This window comes from Babylonia areolata, chromosome 26, assembly GCF_041734735.1.
Source record: "Babylonia areolata isolate BAREFJ2019XMU chromosome 26, ASM4173473v1, whole genome shotgun sequence".
Taxonomy (NCBI): Eukaryota; Metazoa; Mollusca; class Gastropoda; order Neogastropoda; family Buccinidae; genus Babylonia; species Babylonia areolata.
In genome coordinates, this window is record NC_134901.1 from 46,146,838 (window position 1) to 46,174,173 (window position 27,336).

Consider the following 27,336-nt stretch of genomic DNA (forward strand, 5'->3'; position numbering starts at 1 on the left):
TGATGCACACTGAGTTCAGTGAGGCCCGAGACTGGCTTTCCATTTATCGTCTCATCAGTCCGAATGACCAGATGCCCAGTTTAATTTTCCAGTTATGCTTGGGAGAAAGTGCAAGACCGGTATTCGAAGCCAGACCCCCACTTACACTGTACTGGCAGATAATCACCTTAAACATTTTGCCACCTTCCTCATAGTTGAGTCCCCGGTCTGAACAGAGATCTTTCAGACTTGAATGCCGCAATTTAAATGCTCAGTGTACTTTCTGTATTCACATATGCCGCCCCCCACGCCCCCACCCCCAGGTTTTTTCTTGCTTTCAGTGCCGGCTTTTTCTTTTGCGATGAGCAAAGTGGTAGGGTGGGGGTGGGGGTTGTTATGTTGTCCGAAAGAATGGGATCTTTTGCGGTATGCTGTCTGGAAGGCTGGGATCTTTTGTATATATATATGTTGTCTGGAAGACTGCATGGGATCTTTTGTATGCTGTCTGGACGACCGGGATCCTTTGTATGCTGTCTGGACGACTGGGGTCGTTCGCAAGTTTCTGAGAGACTGAGATATTTTGTATGCTCTATGGAAGACTTGGATCTCTTGTATGCTGTATGGAAGACTTCAGTGGATCTTTTGTGTGCTGTCTGGAAGACTTGGATCTTTTGTGTGCTGTCTGGAAGACTGTGTGTGTGTGTGTGTGCGTGTGTGTGTGTGCGCGCGTGCCGCCATCCCATTCTCTCGGAGAGAAACGAAGAGACAAGTTGTAAAGTAATAAAATTTTATTCCAATCGTCTCAACACAAAAGACCTCCCATTCCATCTTCTGCACACACACACACCACACACACACACACACACACACAGAGGCACGCACGCACGCACGGACACGCACACACACACACGCACCCCCCGCCACCCCCCCCCCCCCCACCCACACACACACACAACCAATTCACATTATGAATCAGTCTGTCAATCAATGGCGAATCCAAAAGGTGAGAGTCACTGAAGCACCAGAACAATGTTCAGTGCAGGTGATGATGTCCGGAACAAAACCAATGGAGAAAATGTAAACCATTATACAAACGGACGAACAAACAATCAAACAAACAAATCAACGAATGAGGGAATAAACCAAGAAATCATACTGATGCAGTGTGTGTGTGTGTGTGTGTGTGTGTGTGTGTGTGTGTGTGTGTGTATGTGTGTGGTGCGTGCGTGCGTGCGTGCGTGCGTGCGCGCGCGCGTGTGTGTGTAACACGTTGTCACGCTGGGAATCGAACACAGAACTGTGCTGCCTTTCTTTCTCACCACGTTACCCGGTAATATTTCTATGACTCAAGTCACACAATGCATGCAATAAACAGAATTTCAATCTTCCTGAAGGGTTCAGCGACCAAGCGCCACCATCTCTAACAATGGGGAAAAAAAAGGAAAAGGAAAAACAGAAAGCCATTCATGTTACAAGGAAACTGTAGACAGCCTGAGTCTGTTACAAGGAAACTGTAGACAGCCTGAGTCATACACACTGTGTCAGCCCCATCGCACTGTCGACTGATGAACCCGGAGTAATGTAGGGGTAAATGTAGAACTGGATTTCAGTTTTACACTTTCAGACATTCATGCTTCCATGAGCCCAGCACTGTAATTCAGCCATGTTGGTCGTGCTACTGTCAACTGCGGCGCATCAGTTCCGTCCGGAAATATCTGTCCACTGACGCAGCATCTAGATTTGTCGTTTCTCTCATTCTCTCTCGCCTTGACGACTGTAACTCTCTATTGTCTGGTTTGCCTGCTTCATCCATTCAGTCCCTTCAGCGCATACATAACTCTGCTGCCCGACTCGTCCTCAGAAAGAAAAGATCTGAGCATATCACTCCTCTTTTGCAACATCTCCACTGGCTCCCTGTCTCACACCGAATAAAGTACAAGATCAGCCCTCTATGTTATAGATGTATTCACAAAACTGCCCCTTCCTATCTCTGCGGCTGCCTTCACCTCTACACTCCATCTCGCTCACTACGATCGGCTTCGGATCCACTCTGTTTACGCATACCCAGATTCAAACACTCGACTGTTGGCCGCCGTTCTTTCTCTGTCTTTGGACCTTGCAATTGGAATGAACTTCCTCTTTCGTTTCGTCAAGTCTCCACACTCAGCTCTTTCAAGTCTGGCCTTAAAACCCACCTCTTCCCAAAACAGCCTCCCTTCCCTGCCTCTTCCTTGTCTTTAGTTTCTCCAGTTTTAGAGTTATGCATGCGTGTGAATGACTGGAGTGAAAGCACTTTGATATGTCTCTGCACAAGATTCAGCACTATATAAATACCATTATTATTATTAACTCCTCATGGGCTTCCTCTTTCAAAATGTCCAGTTCCCAGTTTCAAGAGCCTTGCTGAACTCCCTCAGCTGGACTCCTCTGGGCAGGGTGCGTCTGGTGGTCCTTAGGTGATTGTCTGTCCTTTTCGGTCCATTCTGGACAGTGTGCACATGGCGGTCCTTAAGTGGTTGTCTTTCCTTACTGTGAATGTTGACCTTTTCGCCCCGTTCTGGATAGTGTGTGTACTTACGCTCATTCATTCACCTAGCGCCTGAAAGTGTGACTTATGCTCATCAGTTTTGTTTGTAGATCCACCAAGCTTCCAATCTCTCTCTCTCTCACCCCTCTCTCTGTCACTGTCTCTTTATCTCTAGTACCACCACCTCCCTTGCCGTTGCGCTCAGACCCTGCCTCCCAACCCTATTTGCATGTGTTTGTACTTTAGCCTGAGGCCGTTGTACAATAACCCATTTGACTCTCTCTCTCTCTCTCTCTCTCTGTGACTGACGGTCAAAAAGGATGAGGAGGTATACAACCAGTGATCAGCCAACGGTCAGTTATCAGCAGCCAAACCAATCAATCAAAAGTCACACATACACACTTTGACATGCACACGCTGCACACACACACACACACACACACACACAATTTCTTATAACAGACTTATTTTCACTAAGTTTCCTCTAATACATACATTAACACCTCCTTACACAGTATCAGTAGCTCAAGGAGGCGTCACTGCGTTCAGACAAATCCATATACGCTACACCACATCTGCCAAGCAGATGCCTGACCAGCAGCGTATCCCAACGCGCTTAGTTAGGCCTTGAGAAAAATAAAATAAAATAAAATAAAATAACATATTCACATGGACTCCCTTTCTTTCATCCACTACCTCTGTTCATTCCATCAAATAACACTTCTAGCGAACAGACGTTAAACTGAAGATCTCTCTCTCTCTCTCTCTCTCTCTCTCTCACACACACACACACCAAAACACACACAAATCCCCACCCACTTCCCAATATACAGCACTTAGAAAAAAACAAAAAAAACCCCACAAATAACTAGTGTCGAGAACAACAACAGGACCTCCACAGAAGCAGCCTGCTCAGGACCTTCTTGGCCTCCTTCCGGAACCGGAAGCTGCAGAACCCGTAGATGAAGACGTTGAGGAAGCTGTTGAGGAAGTAGGACCTGGCGCTGAGGTTGTAGACGATGAGGCGCCCAGTGCCGGCGCCCCGGAGAAAGTCCTTGTCCATCACCTTCACCAGCTTCACGGCCAGGTGCGGCAGGAAGCTGAGCACGAAGACGATGGAGATGAAACACAGCATCAGGGTGGTCTTCCGGGTGCGGGAGTCCACGGAGCTCCGCTTCCGGATCCGCTGCAGGACGGAGGGGGAGCGGCTGAGGCTTCTGTTCGGGTGGTGATGATGGTGGTGGTGGTGGGAGCTGCGCGGGGAGAAACTCGGGGAGGTGGGGTGGCTGTGCGATGGGGATGGGGAGGAGGAGGGGTGGTGGTTGCAGGGTGAGTGAGACTCCCTCAGTTTCTTCTCCCGCATTTCAGTGGACTCGTCGCCTTTTGATTTGTCGTCGGAGGAGTGTGGCGCGGGGGCGAGGGCGGGGTGGTGGTTTTCTGAACTGTTGTGGTCCTGAGAGAGGTCCCCCCTCCCGTCGGCATCGGACACCATGGAGGTCTCCAGGTCGCTGTGCGTGTTCCTCCGCTTCCCGCCGTCCCGCAGGTTGAGCAGGGTCTTGCGGAACTCCCCCTGGCGGTAGATCTGGCGGCCAATGAAGAAGTAGCAGACGATCATGGCGCCGAAGGCGAAGAGGAAGACCGCGGCCAGCACCAGCTTGTAGGCCAGCGGGAACTTGGTCTCCTTCACCAGGTCACTGGTGGAGCACTCCGATGCCGTGACCTGACCCATGCCCGTCTCCGTCGTCATGGTGCCGTAGATGATGGCCGCCGGCCACGAGACCATGAAAGAAATGGCGCACACCGTCACCACGCTCTTCCAGGCCTGGCGGCGCGACGCGGAAGACTTGAGCGGCAGGCAGATGAGGCGGTAGCGATCGAAGGCCACGGCGGTCAGCATGATCCCGGAAGCCACGTTCGGGAAGGTTGCGCATGCGCGGGACAGCCTACACATGACATCACTCTCGTAGTTGAACGAGTAGCGAAGGTCGATCGCCTCTCCAGGAATGGCCACCAAACAACTGACCAGGTCCAGGATACCCAAGGTCACGATAGCGGTCCTTGACCAGGTGGCCTTGAACTTGTTCCAGTAGACGTACACGGTCAGGCAGTTGCCCAGGACCCCGAGGACGAAGATGACGCCGAAGATGACGAAGACGGGCAGCAGCTGCAAGGCTCTCTCGTCACTCAGCCTCTGCAGCAAGAGGTCCGTGTCATTGACGGTAGCAGAGATGGGTGACGTGGTGTTCTCGCTTTCCATGCTGACTGGCTCTTCAGACAGGACCGATTCCAAGGTGCTGACAAACGTTGACGGCACGCTACGACTGTTAACAAGACTATGGGATTGTTTTTGTAGTATCCGTCAGTGGCTTGCTGTCTGTCTGTCTGTCTGACCGTTTCTTGTTGTTGCCTTGGTTACCGTTGTTGTACAGGTCAGGGTCTAGATTGCAGAAGGGCCTAAAAAAGAGAGAAAAAATATTTTATGATGATTGTCTTACTAGCTGACATGGAATCATGAATTATAGAATGAATGAAAAGACAGTCGAACGAATAAATGAAGGGGGTAGGGGGGTGGGGGTGGGGGGCGGGGGAGAAAAGACCCTATCTATGACAGCAGATCGGTTGTATTCATAGTACTCGCACTAGTGATAGGGCCTACATGTTTAGCGGTGAATGACATCAAATGTCTTCGTTGTTTTCACGAACTGCTGATGGAATGAATTGCGATACTTCTGTAACACATCATATCACATGATAGGTCTGTTGTGTCGGCTTGAAATGTATCCTTGTACGAGTATCGCTTTGCACACATGACTGGTTTTAATGGGAAAGGTTGCAGTTAAAAGACGAAAATTGGATCATATTGTTTTAAATCACAACCGAAATGGAATGTGACGTATAAGAATGACCAAATGTTGAGATACAACCGCGAGTCGAGACCATTAAATGCATGCTTAAAATGACGCATTTGACAGGGTGTTCTTGCCCATAAACTTTCTTTACATTTGATATTCACCATCACACGTGCACATACTGGTAAAAACAACAACAACAAACAAAAACAACAACAAAAACAAAACCCATACCGATCGCAAATAAATACTATCGTCTCACCAAATGCTTCATTTACTGTAAGCGGCCATTGTTCATTTACAGACACACTAACGCAGGATCACATTCTGCACTGTGAGATTAAAAAGATCCCTTCGAAAAAAAAGAAGAAAAAAACAACAAAAAACAAAAACAACAACAAAACCCGAGGAGCTAAACAGATGTGAGACAAAAATCACACACACACACACACACACACACAAACAAACAAACAACAACAAAACAAAAAACTGCCCATCCCCACTCACAAAAGATTAAAAACAACAAGAAGAAAAAAACAACGAAGAGCAAAACCAATAACGATAATCCTGAGCCTAGCTATTGTCAGCATGAAGCTCTTCAAATACTGTCGACTGTTTGAGACAAAACAACAGAGTACTGGCCCTTGTTAAAAAAAAAAAAATCGAACACTGCAACATGTGCGCCAGACAACTTTTGTATGACAACACACAAACAAATGTTTTTGTTTTTGAACACTGTGAAACAAATGAAATTAGCAATTGGAAAAAGTGCTTCGACAATGTGCAAACAACACACGTAAGTTTTGATGAAAAGGAGGATCCGATTCACTGCAACAAATGAAGTTGAACACGAGAAACACAACAGACAATTCAAATGCACGACGTAAAAAAAACACAAAAAAACCCCCCAAAACTAAAACAAAACAAAACAACCCCCCCCCCCCCCCCAAAAAAAAAAAAACCACCAAAAAACAAAAAATAAAAAACCAACAACAACAACAACAAAAACACAACAGTTTCTCAAGGAGGTGTCACCGCGTTCGGACAAATCCATATACGCTACACATCCGCTAGGCAGTTGCCTGATAGTAGCATAACCAAACACTATAGTCAGGCCTTGAGTGCATGCTTGTACATTTGTGTACCTATCCGTGGATTTCTTCTGCCAAAAGACAACAGGCTCTTCTTGCCATGGGTTCTCTTTCAGTGCGCTAAGCGCGTGCTGCAAACGGGACCTGGGTTTATCGTCGCATCCGAATGACTAGGCGCTCAGTTTGGTTTTTCAGTCAAACTGGGTAGAAAGGGAGTGAGCTGAAATCGAACCCAATACCCCCACGGACACTGTACTGGCAGATGAGCGCCCTGTCCATTCTGCCAACTCCCACGTGGAATACAACAGCATACAAACGAAGTAGACCATAAGGAATTAGACCACGCATCGTAAAGTGGACCACATTAACTTGAAAAAGAAACTGAAAAGATCTACAAACACGCCACATGCAATGGGCAGAACAGAGCAACAATGACTGTCTGTATCCAGTGACAACTAACCAAGTGAAACAGTATTCAGCAGATCATGTAAGCAGCGATATCTGTTATCTATCAACAATCATGATTATCTACTTACCTACTTAAATCTATTTCAGAACAACATGATGGTGGAGAAAAATAAGTGCAGGTAACAAACAAAAACACCTCTTTTACGAAGATTAGAAAAGAAAAACTTGTAAAACGGAAACCTTTCAAAGATTGTAACTGGGGGCAATTTGAACTCTGTTTGTGGGAACGAGCCAACTGTATGTCTGTTACGACTACAGTTTCGTCCGCTATGGGCGACTAAATATACTGTGACTGTGAAAACCGAAAATAAGATATATCTGTACATATACACTATCATTATCATAAGTATTTTCGACACCCGTTTGAACCAAGACAAAAAACGGGGGAAAGTGATACTTCCCAGGAAATGTCCACATGTGTAAATGACAGCAATAGATAGACACTCCACATTGGAACTGTCATGTTCAGACAGACACACCAGACATCACCCCTACCCCCCTTCAGGGAGAGAGACAGAGAGAGACGCAGATTGAGAGAGAGAGAGAGAGCGAGCAGTGACCCACCCACATGAACAGATGCTCACGACATGACAAATCCGAAAGAAAAGCCATACATGGCCACTCCTCTTTTCAACAACCACGGCATTTGATAACGTCTGTGAGCAATTCCGGTGATACTATCTCTCTGTCGTTGTTTCCTTCTCTATTCCCATGACGTATATGATAGTGAGGCGTGTCCGACCATGACCATCAGAACAGCAGAGGAGGCAACTATTGTTCCGACTATTTGGGCTAGAATTTGATTATAGTGGAGAGTGTCTTGCCCAAGTTACATCCCCACTCTCTCGGCCAAGAGGGCTTTAGGACAGTCGGCGTTGGGATCGTTCCCAAAGGCCAACTAGCCCACAAGGCTGCAGCACTAACAGCCAGTGCAAATTTGCCTCCTAGTTTGAGAGTCATAGTCCTTCACAAAAGACTAAGCTGTAAATGATTTCCCATTGACTGGAGAAACCATTGATAATACAGCTCTCACTTTGCTGTTGGCCCAAATGTAAACTTATGTCAATCTATGTTATAAGCCGAGTGTTGGGCTCACGTACTTTCCCCAGGAAACATCAGTGTAACAACTAGAAACAAACACTTCAACACTGGTGTCAGAAACATGGACAACAGCAAGAAATACTACTTCTACTAGTAAGAATGATGATGTTTATAATAATAATGATGATAATGATAACAACAATGATAATGATAATAATAAAATAGTACTTACATGGCGCAAACCCCTATTAAACAATTGGCTACTACTACTACTACCTACCACCACTAATAAGAATAATATTGATGATGATGATAATAATAATGATAATAACAAGGATAATAATAATAATAACATAGTGCTTACATGGCGCAAACTCCTCATAAACAATGGGCTACAACTACTACTACTACTAAGAATGAGAATGATGATAATTATGATAACAATGATAATAATAATAATAATAATAGCACAGTACTTACATGGCGCAAACTCCTCATAAACAATGGGCTTTTACTACTTCTTCTAATAATAATAAGAATGATGATGATGATGATGATGATAATAATGATAATAACATAGTAACTTACATGGCGCAAACTCCTAATAAACAATGGGCTTTTACTACTTCTTCTAATAATAATAAGAATGATGATGATGATGATAATAATAATGATCATAACATAGTAACTTACATGGCGCAAACTCCTAATAAACAATGGGCTTCTACTACTTCTAGAAATAAGAATTATGATGATGATAATAATAACAAATAATAATAATCATAATAACAGTAAACAACAGTAATAATAATATAGTACTTACATGGTGAAACTCATACACAACTGGGCTCTAAGCGTCTCACACAAAACAAAACATACACAACAGTAATAGCAGCACACAACAGCACATGAGCACAAGAGAGAGAGAGAGAGAGAGAGAGAGAGAGAGAGAGAGAGAGAGAACAAAAAAAAACCAACCACCTCTGTTTACACCAATATAGTACTACACTTACTTGCTGATAACAATAATGGCAACAGCAATGATAATGATGACATAGTACTTACATGGTGCTAACTCCTAATAAAGTATGGGGCTCTGAGCGCCTCGGTACGAAACAAAACATATACGATTGTGCACAACAGCATTCAACAGCCCATGAGCAGAGAAGAGAGAGAGAGAGGGAGAGCAATGTACACCAATATAGTACAACACTCACTTTGCTACGGGTCTGTCAGTGGAGACCAGTGGTGAGGACACACGGCACCCCACAGCTGCTGTCACTCGGCGGACAGTGAATGCAGACCTGAAGTGGACACTTGACACTTGGAGTGACGAAGTGCGCGTCACGCGCTAAAGGTTGGTCTGGTTGGATGGTACTGACGTTACTGGCTGACGTGACAGTTTTGCAGGAAACTGGGCGTGTGTGTGGGGGTTGGTTGGGGGGCGGCAGCGGGGGAGGGGGGCGGGGTTGTATATGTGCGTAGGTTTGCCCGTTTCTGGTTGACAGTTTACAGGAAACCGTGAGAATAGTCTGCGTATTTGCGCTTGGGTTTGCCCGTGTATTCTGAGTTTAGCTCTCAGGCTGTTATCAAATTCATTATTGTTCTAATGTCAAGTGCATATGCTTTAGTAACCTGACAATTGAGCATATAATCTTTGACTGCAGCTTGATGAAGCCTTATGTACACGAAAGTGTGTCCTCACAAGTGACTGAGAACGTTGATGTTTTTTGATTTTTTGCGTTCATTATCAGTTGTTTCGCTTGTCAGTTTAACGACTTCTATTTTACGAAGTCCTTTATGTAATTTCCTGTAATTGTGTTTAGATTTTTTTTTTTCAAATTTCACCCACATTTCACCCTCATTTGCCCAGTTTCTCCCAACCCTCCATTCATTCACATCTCCCACTCCTTCTAACCGACAATACTCAAATGTATTCATAAATACTTGAACAAAATGTCTTCAGTCACCGATATGTGTGACGGGACATTAAACAAAATTCCTCCTTGCCCGTGTATATTGTTTCATTTCATTTTTGATATTCTGTTCTGCTGCATTTGTATTTCTTCCTTCCTTCCTTTCTTTTTCTCCTCCCCTGTCTTCAAGAGTCACTGAGGCGCCGCACAGAACTGTTCATCAGATTCCTCCAGGACTGGCGCTGGTTGTGTTTCAAAGCCTGGGTCTCTGTAAATGGTGTCCCTGTCAGTTCTGCAATGTTGTCACTCCACCCCCCACCCCCATCCCAATCCGCCCCCTCTTCTCTCTCTCTCTCTCTTCCCCTCCGTCAACAGTTCCTTGGTGGGGTGTTTTAACAAGGCCATTGGATCTTGTTACACGGCCATGCCAGCCGAGTGGCAAACGGTTTTTCTGTGCATTCTGCAATGTTGTCGGTCCATCATATTTTTTTCTGTCTCCCCCTCTCCGCCTTCCCCCCCCCCCCTCCCTCCCCCCCTCAACACTTCCTTGGAGGGTTGTTAAAGCAAGACGAACTGGATCTTGTTACACGGCCATACCAGCATAGTCTTCTTCTTTTCTTAGCGAATATGTCAGCAGATCTTCATCTTCATGAGGTCTGCGTTGTCGGGTCAGTTTAGCGCTCTCGTCCATCAGCGATGCGATCAGTGAATCTGATGTTGAGTATCTTGAGATAACACCTCATTTCTGAGGCTTCAATTCTTCTTCTTTCCAAAATTCGTCGCAATCAGGTCAGTGGTCCATGTCAGTCTCAGACCAGCAAGGTCTTGGCTAAAGACATAGGTACCTCGCCAACATACGCTCTCTAACAAACCAATGTATCATGCATATATCACAGTATGGCTACAAGTACAAGCTGTGAATGCCAGGGGGGGGGGGGGGGAGACATATGAGGTGACAGAATGACAGAGACCATTTCAGCTGAGACATTCCGTCACAGAATGGCTACAAGCGAAGAATACCAAGAAAAAACAACAACATTTAGACAAGTGATGCGATGGGGATGACAGAGACCATTTCAGCTGAGATGTACAGACTGTCAGGCAACGTTGTAGAATGACAGAGACCAGCTCAACTGAGATGTACCGACTGTCAGACTGTGTGATAGGATGACAGAGACCAGCTCAGCTGAGATGTACCGACTGTCAGACTATGTGATAGGATAACAGAGACCACTTCAGCTGAGATGTACCGACTGTCAGATAACGTGATAGTATAACATGATACCCGCTCAGCTGTGATGTACCGACTGTCAGACTATGTGATAGGATGACAGAGACCAGCTCAGCTGAGATGTACCGACTGTCAGACTGTGTGATAGGATGACAGAGACCACTTCAGCTGAGATGTACCGACTGTCAGTCAGACTATGTCTCCGTCAGCCCTTCACCAGCCTTGTCCTCTTCCCCCCGCCTCCCCCTCCCCCCTCCACTCCTTCCCCAGTGGACGATACTGTGGGCCAGGGCAGGGCCGTCAGAGACCCTGTGGCAGTCGCCAGTCGGTCAATGAATGGGGCCGATCATTTCCTGAGGAACCACCTCACTTCCCGGCCCTCGACTAGTAGCTAAGACCCCTGAGTCACCGCCACACAGTCCGTCACAATCACAGGCCTGATCAGACAGCGATGCGGTGCCATGTGATGTGATGTGATGTGATGTGATGTGAAGGTCTGATGCTGTCTGCTGTCTGTTTGTGGTGGGACAGGGCAGTGGGGGGTGGGGGTGGAGGTGTTTTGTTTGCTTGAGCTCCTTCAGCCATTGTGTAATGCTTCTTTCGGTTTCCATTTCCCCAACACTGCACCCCCACCGCTCTTTTTTTTTCTTTTTAAAATTTTTTATTATCTAATTGTTTGCTCGTGTCTGTGTTGTATATATGTGTGTGCGTGTGCATGTGTGTTGGTGTGTGTGTGTGTGTGTGTGTGTGTGTGTGTGTGTGTGTGTGTGCGTGCGTGCATGCGTGTGTTTGCGCGAGTGTGGACAGGAAAGTACACGTGTGTATGTGTGTGTGTGTGTGTGTGTGTGTGTGTGAGTGCGCGTGTGCGTGTGTGTGTGTGTGAGTGTGTGTGTATTACTCATGGTCAGCTGGTCATGAAATCAGTTTTAAGCGACGCATTGTTAGTCTGAATTTCGCTCTCTCTGTCGTCTATCTCTGAGTTATGTTGATATCACCTTTAAGATAAAAGGGGTGGGTGACAGATGTTTAAAGACATAAGGAGGTGGGGGGGCAGATGTTTAAAGACATAAGGGGTGGGTGACAGATGTTTAAAGACATAAGGAGGGGGGGGGGGCAAATGTTTAAAGACATAAGGGGTGGGTGACAGATGTTTAAAGACATAAGGGGGTGGGGTGGGGGTGGGGGTTGACAGATATTTAAAGACACAAGGGGTGGGTGACAGATGTTTAAAGACATAAGAGGTGGGTGACAGATGTTTAAAGACATAAGAGGTGGGTGACAAATGTTAGAAGATATAGGGGTGGGGGTGGGGGGTGGGGGGTGACAGATGTTTAAAGACACAATGGGGGGTGACAGATGTTTAAAGACATAAGAGGTGGGTGACAGATGTTTGAAGATATAGGGGTGGGGGGTGGGGGGGTGACAGGTTTAAAGACACAATGGGGGGTGACAGATGTTTAAAGACAAAAGGGGGGGGGGTGACAGATGTTTAGACACAATGGGGGGTGACAGATGTTTAAAGATATAAAGGGTGGGTGACAGATGTTTAAAGACATAAGGGGTGGGTGACAAATGTTTAAAGACATAAAGGGTGGGTGACAGATGTTTAAAGACATAAGGGGTGGGTGACAGATGTTTAAAGACATAAGTGGTGGGTGACAGATGTTTAAAGACATAAGGGGGGGTGACAGATGTTTAAAGACATAAGGGGTGGGTGACAGATGTTTAAATACATAAGGGGTGGGTGACAGATGTTTAAAGACATAAGGGTGTGTGTGTGTGTGTGTGACAGATGTTTAAAGACATAAAGGGGAGGGGGTTGACAGATGTTTAAAGACGGGGGGGGGGGGGGGTGACAGATGTTTAAAGATATAAGGGGTGGGGGGGTGACAGATGTTTAAAGACATAAGGGGGGGGGGGGGGGGTGACAGATGTTTAAAGACATAAGGGGGGGGTGACAGATGTTTAAAGACATAAGGGGTGGGTGACAGATGTTTAAAGACATAAGGGGTGGGTGACAGATGTTTAAAGACATAAGGGTGTGTGTGTGTGTGACAGATGTTTAAAGACATACGGGGGGGGGGGGGGGGTGACAGATGTTTAAAGACATAAGGGGGGGGGGGGGGGGTTGACAGATGTTTAAAGACATAAGAGGTGGGTGACAGATGTTTAAAGACATAAGGGGTGGGTGACAGATGTTTAAAGACATAAGTGGTGGGTGATAGTGTTTTAGTGATATTAGCTGTGGGTGGTGGGTAATAGATGTTTAGAGATATAAGGGGTAGATGATAGATGTTTAGAGATATAAGGGGTGGATAATAGATGTTTTGAGATATAAGGGGTGGATAATATATGTTTAGAGATATAAGGGGTGGATAATAGATGTTTTGAGATATAAGGGGTGGATAATATATGTTTAGAGATATAAGGGGTGGATAATAGATGTTTAGAGATATAAAGGGTGGATGATAGATGTTTAAAGATATAAGGGGTGGATGATAGATGTTTAGAGATATAAGGGGTGGATGATAGATGTTTAGAGATATTAGGGGTGGATGACAGTTGTTTCAAAGTATAAGGGATGGGTGACAGATGTTTAAAGACATAAGGGGTGGGTGATAGTGCTTAAGTGATATTAGCTGTGGGTGGTGGATAATAGATGTTTAGAGATATAAGGGGTGGGTGATAGATGTTTAAAGATATTAGGGGTGTACGACAGATGTTTAGAAATATAAGGGGTGGATAATAGATGTTTAAAGATATTAGGGGTGGATAATAGATGTTTAAAGATATTAGGGGTGGATGACAGATGTTTAGAGATATAAGGGGTGGATAATAGATGTTTAAAGATATTAGGGATGGATAATAGATGTTTAAAGATATTAGGGGTGGATGACAGATGTTTTGAGATATAAGGGGTGGATAATAGATGTTTAAAGATATTAGGGGTGGATAACAGATGTTTAAAGATATTAGGGGTGGATGACAGTTGTTTCAAAGTATAAGGGATGGGTGATAGGTGTTTAAAGGCATAATGGGGTGGATGACAGATGTTTAAAGACATAATGGGGTGGATGATAGATGTTTAAAGACATAATGGGGTGGATGACAGATGTTTAAAGACATAATGGGGTGGATGACAGATGTTTAAAGACATAATGGGGTGGATGATAGATGTTTAAAGACATAATGGGGTGGATGATATATGTTTAAAGACATAATGGGGTGGATGACAGATGTTTAAAGACATAATGGGGTGGATGATAGATGTCTAAAGACATAATGGGGTGGATGATAGATGTTTAAAGACATAATGGGGTGGATGACAGATGTTTAAAGACATAATGGGGTGGATGATAGATGTTTAAAGACATAATGGGGTGGATGACAGATGTTTAAAGACATAATGGGGTGGGTGACAGATGTTTAAAGACATAAGGGGTGGGTGACAGATGTTTAAAGACATAAGGGGTGGGTGACAGATGTTTAAAGACATAAGGGGTGGGTGACAGATGTTTAAAGACATAAGGGGGGGGGGGGGGGGTGACAGATGTTCAAAGACATAAGGGAGGTGGGTGACAGATGTTTAAAGACACAAGGGGTGGGTGACAGATGTTCAAAGACATAAGGGGTGGGTGACAGATGTTTAAAGACATAAGGGGTGGGTGACAGATGTTCAAAGACATAATAGCTGTTGGTGGTGGATAACTGATGTTTAAAGATATTAGGGGTGGATGACAGTTGTTTCAAAGTATAAGGGATGGGTGATAGGTGTTTAAAGACATAATGGGGTGGATAATTGATGTTTAAAGATATTAGGGGTGGATGACAGTTGTTTCAAAGTATAAGGGATGGGTGATAGGTGTTTAAAGACATAATGGGGTGGATGATAGATGTTTAAAGACATAAAGGGGGGGATGATAGATATCTAAAGACAAAAAGTAATCTTCTTTTTCTATTTTTTTTTTTATTGCGAGAGAGGTGAGCATCAAGAAGTGACCAGATCATCCACTGAAATATATATGTGAGTTCCATAATACTGTGTTCAAATTGCTGAATGAGTTCCATAATACTGTGTTCAAATTGCTGAATGAGTTCCATAATACTGTGTTCAAATTGCTGAATGAGTTCCATAATACTGTGTTCAAATTGCTGTCAACTCTTTGACAGAAAAGATCAGAATCTTCAGTACAATCAGTCATCTGAACAACAGATACAGAAATCACCAGTGGGGGATACAAAACAAACATCAGTACCTTCAGTGCTATCAGTATTATGAAAAACAACAATGTCAGCACAAGAAATGGACATCCAAAAATGGTTAGGAACTATCTGTAATCTAAACAAAAGTCCAGCAGACTGCATAAGAACATTATCATTCCTTTGAGCACAGTGGGTTGTCAAAATACAAGTAAAAAAAAAAATCATACTTATTCAAAGCACAATCAGTTGTCAAAACACAAGTCAGATGTTGAAAATCATAATTACTTTGAGTACAATCAAAGCACAGGTCAAATATCAGAAATCTATAACTACTTTGAGAGCAATCAATTGTCAAAACGCAAGTCATATGTCAGAAATTTATAAATACTTTGAGCACAACCAGTTGTCTAAACACAACCACAGCATAAAAACGATGTGAACACGTTATCCACATCGAGTTGTTTAAACACAAGTCTAGTGTAAGAAAGATACCAGTACTTAAAAAAACACACAGTTGTTCTTTTTTGCTGCAATCACCAGTGTGTGTAACCAGAGACTAAACAACAAAGAGAGCAGGACATGATGATAAAGTCTGATGGACAGTGAGGGGGGGTAATAACAGCACCATTTTCCTTTGACAGGTTTGTGAGCTTTCTCTGTGAGTGCTGTGTGAGATCGGTGGACTCTGAAGTCGCAGAACCTGGGAATCCTCTTTGCTAAAACACATCCACATGCTTAGCAACACACACACACACACACACACACACATTTTTAAAGTACAGAAGTCTTTCTCTCAACCTGTAGAACACGCACAAGTGCACACAAACATGCACACACGCACATGTATATGTACATGCACACACGTACACACACATGTACACACACACATTCACAGATTCCCTCCAACACCATCAGATACTGTATAATCCTGATTATCAAGCCCTGAGAATGTCTGAGAACCAGGCACAATGTCAGTTCCTCTCTCTCCACCCCCCCTCCCTCAAACCCCCTTCACACACACACATAGTGGTCTGAGAGCATGAGATCCTGGCAGAATCTCCATCCATCTCTCTACTCTCCCACCCCTTCCCCCCTACCCCCTCACACATGCTGGTCTGAGACAGCCTGAGAGCCAGGAAGAATATCCATCCATCTCTCTAGCCCCCCCCCCCTCACACACACACAGCCTGAGAGCCAGGAAGAATATCCATCCATCTCTCTAGCCCCCCCCCCTCACACACACACACACACCCTGAGAAGCAGGCACAATGTCTTTTCATCTCTCTACTCTCCCCTCACACACACACACACACAGACACACACACACACAAATGGCCTGAGAAAGCTTGAGAACCAAGCAGAATGCTCATTCGTCTTTTTACCGCCCCCCACCCCCCTGCCCCCACCCCACTCCTCACACACAGCCTGAGAAGCAGGCACAATTTTTAATCATCTCTCTATTGCCCCCCCCCCCCAGCCCCCCTCACACACACACACTGGCCAGAGAAAGCCTGACCATGGGGCAGAACGCCCAGTCACCTCACTACTCTCTCTATTGCCCCCCCCACCCCCCCAGCCCCCCCCCTCACACACACACTGGCCAGAGAAAGCCTGACCATGGGGCAGAACGCCCAGTCACCTCACTACTCTCTCTATTGCCCCCCCCACCCCCCAGCCCCCCCTCACACACACACTGGCCAGAGAAAGCCTGACCATGGGGCAGAACGCCCAGTCACCTCACTACTCTCTCTATTGCCCCCCCCACCCCCCCCTCACACACACACTGGACAGAGAAAGCCTGACAATGGGGCAGAACGCCCAGTCACCTCACTCATCTCTCTATTGCCCCCCCCCCCAGCACCCCCTCACACACACACTGGCCAGAGAAAGCCTGACCATGGGGCAGAATGCCCAGTCACCTCACTCATCTCTCTATTGCCCCCCCCCCCCCAGCCCCCCCTCACACACACACTGGCCAGAGAAAGCCTGACCATGGGGCAGAATGCCCAGTCACCTCACTCATCTCTCTATTGCCCCCCCACCCCCCCCCAGCCCCCCCTCACACACACTGGCCAGAGAAAGCCTGACCATGGGGCAGAATGCCCAGTCACCTCACTACTCTTCCTACCCCCCTTCACACACAAACATCGTCTAATATCACTTACAGTGAAAAGATGTCAAACTAAAGAACACACTTCACACACTGGCCTGCTACAGTCTGAGAACCAGGGGGAATGTCCATTCCCCCCCACCTCTCACGCACACACACACACACACACACACTGGCCTGAGAGTCTGAGAAGCAGTCATCTCTCTAATCACCCTTACTTCCCCACCCCTTCACACACACACACACACACACACACACACACACTGGTGTCGCATACTAGGACACCGACAGCCGACGAACCAGGGTGGCCATCTTGTCTTCCCGGTGCCTTCTCTGCACAGACACGAAATGCTGCAGCAGCTCCTGGAACGGAATGTCCGATGACGCCTGGGCATGCGTGTCACCATCTTCGTCCCTGGAATTCCTGGATGCACAGACAAAATTCGTGTGACTCTTTGAAAACGCTTTCACAACACACGCACCTGTGTGTATATTTGTATTTGTATTTGTATTTCTTTTTATCACAACAGATCTCTCTGTGTGAAATTCAGGCTGCTCCCCCAAGGGAGAGCGCGTCGCTACACTACAGCGCCACCCTTTTTTTTTTGGTATTTTTTCCTGCGTGCAGTTTTATTTGTTTTTTCTATCGAAGTGGATTTTTCTACAGAATTTTGCCAGGAACAACCCTTTTGTTGCCATGGGTTCTTTTACGTGCGCTAAGTGTATGCTGCACATGGGACCTCGGTTTATCGTCTCATCTGAATGACTAGCGTCCAGACCACCACTCAAGGTCTAGTGGAGGGGGAGAAAATATCGGCGGCTGAACCGTGATTCGAACCAGCGCGCTCAGATTCTCTCGCTTCCTAGGCGGACGCGTTACCTCTAGGCCATCACTCCACTTACGTTCCCTGCCTCTTCCTTGCACACCTGTGCAGGTATGTGTGTGGGTGTGCACATAACATGCTGACATGGGTGCACTCTCAGGAGGAGGAGAACAGAATCACTTTCCATGATCACACACAACTGTGCGTGCGTGCATGTCTGTTTGCATGTGTGTGTAGGTGCAGGTGAGAAATAGAGACAGAGAAAAGAGAGAGAGGAGGCACACACAGGTACAATGGGAAACTCACTAGCTAGAGGTTGATAATAATTATGATAGTATCAATATTAATAATCATAATAGATAAACAGATAGATAGATAGATGAACACAATTTTATGTAACACTCAATATTTCCTTGGCTAGCAGAAGACTCATACGTGCAGATGCATGCAAACATATGCATGCATTCACCCCTCCACCCCACACATATGCAACAGTGGCATACTCCACTGAAAAATGAACCACTTTCATCCCAATATGAAATAACACAGACACTCACACATGCACACACACATGCACACACACACACACACACACATGCACCAGTAACTGACAAAACCAATATCACTTTCAGCAAAACTGTGACAGTGACACACCTTCCCTGCCTCTTCCTTGTCTTCAGTTTCTCCAGTTTTAGAGTTATGCACATGTGTGAATGACTGGTGCAAAAGCGCTTTAATTTGTCTTTGCACAAGATTCAGCGCTATATAAATACTATTATAAATATTATCATTATTATTATCATACCTGAAACTCGATGCTGAAGAGCTTTAGCTGAAGTGCAGGACGCACTCCAAGAGACACTTGAGGGCCCAGAAATAACACACACTCACACACACAACCCCCAACCCCCTCCTTCCCAAGGAACTTACAATATCAATCACTTCCAGCCCAAACTGACAGCGACATACCTGAAACTGGACACTGAAGAGCTAAAGCTGAAGTGCGGGACGCACTCCAGGCGACACTTGAGGGCCCTGAAGGCCTCAGACTGGGGAAGGATCATCAGAAGTCCGTACAGACTGTGGATCAGGTCACCGTTCCTCTCTGTGTCCAGCAGATGGAGACGCAGGTCTGAAAGTGAAATGATAAAAAAAAAATGTCTTTCACCCCCAACAACAGAGTATGGCTGCCTACATGGCAGGGTAAAAACGAAGATGCTGGTCTGAAAGTGAAATGAAAAATAAAAAAAACTGAAACGGAGTATGGCTGCCTACATGGTGGGGTAAAAATGGTTATACATGGTTATACACGTAAAAGCCCACTCGTGTGCATACGAGAGAATGAAGTAGTTGCAGCTCATGAACGAAAGAGAAATGTCTGAAAGTAAATGTACCAGCCGGACCTGTTAACGTGCAAATGTATTTGGATGATGAGAAAAATTCTTTGCCTTCAGTGCTGAAACTCTCGAGTTTTTACATAATTTTATATCTATTTAAACTATTTACTTAATTCACAAACTGAGACAAGAATGTGTTGTTATACATTTCATCTGGGCACACACACACACACACACACACACACACACACACACATTTGCACCTGTTTCCATATCATGGACATATCAAACTCTATCCTAGTTTATCATTAAAAAAACCCACCCAAAACTAGTGCATGCACAACAGAGAGAGAGAAAGGGAGAGAGGGGGAGAGGGGGACACACACCAACTGATAGAAATACTAACATACAAGACGACAGAAAATAAAACAAAAAAACGAAAAGCACGGTAAAACGTTAGGCCTACACTTACATGAAAACACTGGAGACTCGATGAGCTGAACAAGCCTGTCAATCTCCTTCAGAATGTCCACCGTCATTTCAATGTCACCACTGAGCCACAGTCAAGGCCAACCAAGCATATACACGACAGCATGTAGTGTCCGACTCTGATCATAACAACAGCAGAAGAGGCAACAGCTGTCACGACTATCTGGGCAAGAATCTGATTAAAGTGGAGAGTGTCTTGCCCAAGTTACATCCCCACTCCCTTGGCCAAGAGGGCTTTAGGATGAAGTCTGTTGAGTGATTTATGAAGTCCATATGATAATGTTCTTTTATTGCACTGTTATCCATTTCAAATATTCACCTTTGATTCAACCCTCCAACTGCCCTGTTTCCCCCAAACGTACATGGGGCATTCCACACCTCTCTCCTCTCTTTTTTTTCTCTCAAGGCCTGACTAAGCGCGTTGGGTTACACTGCTGGTCAGGCATCTGCTTGGCAGATGTGGTGTAGCATATATGGATTTGTCCGAACGCAGTGACGCCTCCCTGAGCTACTGAAACTGAAACTCTCCTCTCCTTCCTGTTCAAACATGACAATCCAAAGTGAAAATCAATACTTCAACAGAGTGTCTACCATCATCAGTACGGGAGAGGGGACATTAACTCTTTCATCGCCACAGGCGACTTTCGTTGACTGGACACTTCAAGCCAGTAGGCGACTTTAGTTGACTGAACACTTCAAGCCAGTAGGCGACTTTAGTTGACTGAACACTTCAAGCCAGTAGGCGACTTTAGTTGACTGGACACTTCAAGCCAGTAGGCGACTTTCGTTGACTGGACACTTCAAGCCAGTAGGCGACTTTAGTTGACTGGACACTTCAAGCCAGTAGGCGACTTTTGTTGACTGGACACTTCAAGCCAGTAGGTGACTTTAGTTGACTGGACACTTCAAGCCAGTAGGTGACTTCAGTTGACTGGACACTTCAAGCCAGTAGGTGACTTCAGTTGACTGGACACTTCAAGCCAGTAGGCGACTTTAGTTGACTGAACACTTCAAGCCAGTAGGCGACTTTAGTTGACTGGACACTTCAAGCCAGTAGGCGACTTTAGTTGACTGGACACTTCAAGCCAGTAGGCGACTTTAGTTGACTGGACACTTCAAGCCAGTAGGTGACTTTAGTTGACTGGACACTTCAAGCCAGTAGGCGACTTTAGTTGACTGAACACTTCAAGCCAGTAGGCGACTTTCGTTGACTGGACACTTCAAGCCAGTAGGTGACTTTAGTTGACTGAACACTTCAAGCCAGTAGGCGACTTTTGTTGACTGGACACTTCAAGCCAGTAGGTGACTTTAGTTGACTGGACACTTCAAGCCAGTAGGTGACTTTAGTTGACTGAACACTTCAAGCCAGTAGGCGACTTTCGTTGACTGGACACTTCAAGCCAGTAGGCGACTTTAGTTGACTGGACACTTCAAGCCAGTAGGTGACTTTAGTTGACTGAACACTTCAAGCCAGTATGCGACTTTAGTTGACTGAACACTTCAAGCCAGTAGGTGACTTTCGTTGACGGAACACTTCAAGCCAGTAGGCGACTTTTGTTGACTGGACACTTCAAGCCAGTATGCGACTTTAGTTGACTGAACACTTCAAGCCAGTAGGCGACTTTTGTTGACTGAACACTTCAAGCCAGTATGCGACTTTAGTTGACTGAACACTTCAAGCCAGTAGGTGACTATCGTTGACGGAACACTTCAAGCCAGTAGGCGACTTTTGTTGACTGGACACTTCAAGCCAGTAGGTGACTTTAGTTGACTGGACACTTCAAGCCAGTAGGTGACTTTAGTTGACTGGACACTTCAAGCCAGTAGGTGACTTTAGTTGACTGAACACTTCAAGCCAGTAGGCGACTTTAGTTGACTGGACACTTCAAGCCAGTAGGTGACTTTAGTTGACTGGACACTTCAAGCCAGTAGGTGACTTTAGTTGACTGAACACTTCAAGCCAGTAGGCGACTTTTGTTGACTGGACACTTCAAGCCAGTAGGTGACTTTAGTTGACTGGACACTTCAAGCCAGTAGGTGACTTTAGTTGACTGAACACTTCAAGCCAGTAGGCGACTTTTGTTGACTGGACACTTCAAGCCAGTAGGCGACTTTCGTTGACTGGACACTTCAAGCCAGTAGGTGACTTTAGTTGACTGAACACTTCAAGCCAGTAGGCGACTTTTGTTGACTGGACACTTCAAGCCAGTAGGTGACTTTAGTTGACTGGACACTTCCAAGCCAGTAGGTGACTTTAGTTGACTGAACACTTCAAGCCAGTATGCGACTTTAGTTGACTGAACACTTCAAGCCAGTAGGTGACTTTCGTTGACGGAACACTTCAAGCCAGTAGGCGACTTTTGTTGACTGGACACTTCAAGTCAGTAGGTGACTTTAGTTGACTGGACGCTTCAAGCCAGTAGGTGACTTTAGTTGACTGGACACTTCAAGCCAGTAGGTGACTTTAGTTGACTGGACACTTCAAGCCAGTAGGTGACTTTAGTTGACTGAACACTTCAAGCCAGTAGGCGACTTTAGTTGACTGGACACTTCAAGCCAGTAGGTGACTTTAGTTGACTGGACACTTCAAGCCAGTAGGTGACTTTAGTTGACTGAACACTTCAAGCCAGTAGGCGACTTTAGTTGACTGGACACTTCAAGCCAGTAGGTGACTTTAGTTGACTGGACACTTCAAGCCAGTAGGTGACTTTAGTTGACTGGACACTTCAAGCCAGTAGGTGACTTTAGTTGACTGAACACTTCAAGCCAGTAGGCGACTTTTGTTGACTGGACACTTCAAGCCAGTAGGCGACTTTCGTTGACTGGACACTTCAAGCCAGTAGGTGACTTTAGTTGACTGAACACTTCAAGCCAGTAGGCGACTTTTGTTGACTGGACACTTCAAGCCAGTAGGTGACTTTAGTTGACTGGACACTTCAAGCCAGTAGGTGACTTTAGTTGACTGAACACTTCAAGCCAGTAGGCGACTTTCGTTGACTGGACACTTCAAGCCAGTAGGCGACTTTCGTTGACTGGACACTTCAAGCCAGTAGGTGACTTTAGTTGACTGAACACTTCAAGCCAGTATGCGACTTTAGTTGACTGAACACTTCAAGCCAGTAGGTGACTTTAGTTGACTGAACACTTCAAGCCAGTAGGCGACTTTAGTTGACTGGACACTTCAAGCCAGTATGTGACTTTAGTTGACTGAACACTTCAAGCCAGTAGGCGACTTTAGTTGACTGAACACTTCAAGCCAGTAGGTGACTTTAGTTGACTGAACACTTCAAGCCAGTAGGCGACTTTAGTTGACTGAACACTTCAAGCCAGTAGGTGACTTTAGTTGACTGAACACTTCAAGCCAGTAGGTGACTTTAGTTGACTGAACACTTCAAGCCAGTAGGTGACTTTAGTTGACTGAACACTTCAAGCCAGTAGGTGACTTTAGTTGACTGAACACTTCAAGCCAGTAGGTGACTTTAGTTGACTGGACACTTCAAGCCAGTATGCGACTTTAGTTGACTGAACACTTCAATCCAGTATGCGACTTTAGTTGACTGAACACTTCAAGCCAGTAGGCAACTTTCATTGATATCAAGGGGTCATGTTAGAAAGGACCGTTTTTCACATTGTAACAAAGCTTGATAGCAGCAGCCAACTTTCCCACACAACAGGAAACTGACTAACCTTCCCCCCCTTTGGCCGAGTCTGAACGTTTAGCACTGGGGAGAGTTCTTCACACACTTTTTTCAGTTTTCAGTTTCTCAAGGAGACGTCACTGTGCTCAGACAAATCCATATATGCTACACCACATCTGCTAAGCAGATGCCTGACCAGCAGCATAACCCAACACACTGAGTCAGGCCTTGAGTGCATGAATATATATTTGTCTTCCTATCAGTGGATTTCTTCAACAGAATTTTGTCAAGAGGACAACACTCTCGTTGCCATGGGTTCTTTATTTTTTAGTGTGCCAAGTGTGCGCTGCACACGGGGCTGAGGTTTATCATCTTATCCAAAAGGCTAGACGCTCTGTTTGATTTTCCAGACAAACTTGGAAGAGAGGGCGAGAGCGGGATTCGAACCCACACCCTCATCAGTGGACTCTGTATTGGCAGATGAGCACCTTAACCATTCTGCTACTTTCCTCCTTCACACAGAAAGGTGGTGGTGAAAGGGTTAAGTGAACAGACCTTCCACAGTGGTGGTGAAAGGGTTAAGTGAACAGACCTCCCACAGTGGTGGTGAAAGGGTTAAGTGAACAGACCTCCCACAGTGGTGGTGAAAGGGTTAAGTGAACAGACCTCCCACAGTGGTGGTGAAAGGGTTAAGTGAACAGACCTCCCACAGTGGTGGTGAAAGGGTTAAGTGAACAGACCTCCCACAGTGGTGGTGAAAGGGTTAAGTGAACAGACCTCCCAGTGGTAGTGAAAGGGTTAAGTGAACAGACCTCCCACAGTGGTGGTGAAAGGGTTAAGTGAACAGACCTCCCACAGTGGTGGTGAAAGGGTTAAGTGAACAGACCTCCCAGTGGTGGTGAAAGGGTTAAGTGAACAGACCTCCCACAGTGGTGGTGAAAGGGTTAAGTGAACAGAGCTCCCAGTGGTGGTGAAAGGGTTAAGTGAACAGAGCTCCCAGTGGTGGTGAAAGGGTTAAGTGAAGTGACCAGAGCTCCCACAAAGGATACAAGTGTTGCAGCAGGAGCACTGCGTGGCGGTAGTTGTGGGTCAGGTAGCAGAGGGACAGCGCCGCCACAGGGCTGTGGCACCAGCATCGGTACAGGCGGCAGAACAGGGAGCGGCTCTCCTGAAAAACACTTGTGTTCAGTTGTGTTGTATTGTATTGTGTTGCATTGTATTGTATTGTATTGTGTTGTGTTGTGTTGCATTGTGTTGTATTGTATTGTGTTGTGTTATGTTGCGCTGTGCTGTGTTGCGTTGCACTGTATTGTATTGTATCACATTGTATTACATCATATTGAATTGCATTGTATTCCATTGCATTGTGTTGAAATGTATTGTATTGGATTATAATGTACTGCTTTGTAACGTACTGCACTGCAATGTAATTTGTATTGTATTGTGCTGTGTTGCATTACTCTTTTGTCACAACAGATCTCTCTAGTGTGAATTTGGACTGCTCTCCCCAGGGAAAGCATGGTACTACAGCGCACAGTCTCCCCTCCCTTTGTCCCGCCTGCAGGTGTATCAACTGGTTTCCTATCAAAGAGAATTCTTCTACAGAATTTTTGCCAGGCACAATCCATTTCTTTAACAAGCGTCAAGTGCTGAGCATGCTACACAAGCCATCTCAGTTTAGTTAGTGCCGCATCCGAATGACTACACGCTCAGTTTGATTTTTCAGTCAAACTTTGGGAGAAAGGGCGTGACACGGATTCGAACCCTGTCCCTCACAGACACTGTATTGGCAGGTAAGCATCTTAACCATTCTGCCACCTTCCTCCTTCACCCTCACACACACAAACACTAACACAATCACACAAACACTAGCACACACAAACACTAACACAATCACACAAACACTAGCACACACACACACACACACAAACACTAACACAATCACACAAACAGAAGCACACACACACACACACAAATACGCAAACACACTTGTACCCGAAACCCATCCACCCATACACACTCCCCCCCCCAACACACACACCCACTCACCCAAACAATCACACTTATGATCACACACCCACACAATTCACAAATCATACACAAACACACACACACACATCCATCCCCCCCTCCCACAAACACCCACTCAGCCAAACCATCACACACCCACACAGATTCATAAATCATACACAAACACACACTTACACACCCACACGCACACAAACACACCCAACACACCTACTCACCCACACAGTCACATCTACATACACACCCAAACACACCACCACCACCCACCCACCCAGACCTTAGTCCTCAAGGCTTTGAGCCGCGACCTGAGCTCAAACAGCTCAGTGGAGGTCAGCAGGAGGATGTTGAGTGTGCTGACGACGGTGGAGGCAAAGGTCGGGTCACCCTCCTCCTGGAGCACGATCTCCGCCACGCTGCTGAACACGGCCTCTGACCCCAGGGTCACCGACAGGTGCCTGCACCCACAACACGACACTACAACATGTTGACGCTGGTCACAGGTGTTCGCTTGACTGCTTTGATTTCTCTTACCATCATCATTATCATTGTCGTTATCATTGTCGTCATCATCATTATCATTGTCGTCATCATCATCATCATCATCATTATCATTGTTGTCATCATCACGGCCACAACTGTGGCATTGCAGGTGTTTACTTGTTTCATTTGTCTTCTCATCATCATCATCATCATCATCATCATCATAACATAAACAAACATGACATTGCAGGTGTTTACTTCACTGGTTTCATTTGTCTTGTCATCATCATCATCATCATCATTATCGTCATCATCACAACAACAGTGGTAACATCGCACGTGTTCACTGTTTTCATTTGTCTTCTCATCATCATCATCATCATCATCACCATCACCATCATCATCATGAGAACAACGACAATGACTTTGCAGGTGTTCACTTCACTGCTTTCATTTGTCTTGTCACCGTCATCATCATCACCATCATCATCATCATCATATTAGCAGCAACAGCAACATCACACGTTTTTACTTCACTGGTTTCATTTGTCTAGGCCATCATCATCATTATCATCATCATCATCATCATCATCATACTAGCATTAACAACAATATCACCACAGGTGTTCACTTCACTGGTTTCACTTATTGTCATCGTCATCGTCACAACAACAACAACAACAACTGACAACTACTACTACTAACTATAAAAACATCGTCATCATCACAACAACAACTGACAACTACTACTACTAACTATAAAAACATCGTCATCATCACAACAACAACTGACAACTACTACTACTAACTATAAAAACATCGTCATCATCACAACAACAACTGACAACTACTACTACTAACTATAAAAACATCGTCATCATCACAACAACAACTGACAACTACTACTACTAACTATAAAAACATCGTCATCATCACAACAACAACTGACAACTACTACTACTAACTATAAAAACATCGTCATCATCACAACAACAACACCATCCAACAACTACAACTACCTGTAAAAAGACAAATGAAACCATTGAAGCGATCCTGCAGTGTTGTTTTTTTTCTCTGGAAGAAATGTGCTTTATCAATACAATGTAACATTATTACTAACCCAAT

At 45.4% G+C, this 27,336-nt stretch overlaps 2 protein-coding genes across 2 annotated transcripts in view; both read right to left on the bottom strand.

Moving 5' to 3' along the window:
• Positions 1 to 2,348: 2,348 nt before the first annotated feature.
• LOC143300336 (uncharacterized) lies at positions 2,349 to 4,763 on the bottom strand. The gene is made up of 2 exons (XM_076613937.1): positions 3,426 to 4,763; positions 2,349 to 2,462 (listed from the first exon to the last, which is right to left on the bottom strand). Exons 1-2 carry the CDS (start codon positions 4,761 to 4,763, stop codon positions 2,349 to 2,351), a joined length of 1,452 nt encoding a protein of 483 aa, XP_076470052.1.
• A 1-nt stretch (position 4,764) lies between these two features.
• The window catches only part of LOC143300843 (protein VAC14 homolog), a 42,584-nt gene continuing 20,012 nt past the window's right edge, over positions 4,765 to 27,336 (bottom strand). Inside the window, exons 12-18 of the mRNA XM_076614782.1 lie at positions 26,009 to 26,186; positions 24,753 to 24,871; positions 20,049 to 20,128; positions 19,209 to 19,371; positions 17,716 to 17,839; positions 9,173 to 9,259; positions 4,765 to 4,960 (exon numbers count right to left, since the gene is read on the bottom strand). Of these exons, the coding sequence (XP_076470897.1) occupies positions 9,188 to 9,259; positions 17,716 to 17,839; positions 19,209 to 19,371; positions 20,049 to 20,128; positions 24,753 to 24,871; positions 26,009 to 26,186 (736 nt within the window). The 3' untranslated portion in view covers positions 4,765 to 4,960; positions 9,173 to 9,187. The remainder of the gene's footprint in view (positions 4,961 to 9,172; positions 9,260 to 17,715; positions 17,840 to 19,208; positions 19,372 to 20,048; positions 20,129 to 24,752; positions 24,872 to 26,008; positions 26,187 to 27,336) is intronic.

What these genes read in the sequence shown, in the direction of transcription:
- LOC143300336 (XM_076613937.1), bottom strand. Translation starts at nt 4,763, where the DNA reads ATGGAAAGCGAGAACACCACGTCACCCATCTCTGCTACCGTCAATGAC. An exon ending in TCCGGAAGGAGGCCAAGAAG is followed by an intron (nt 2,463 to 3,425) that starts GTCCTGAGCAGG and finishes CACACTGTCCAG; the next exon opens with AATGGACCGAAAAGGACAGA.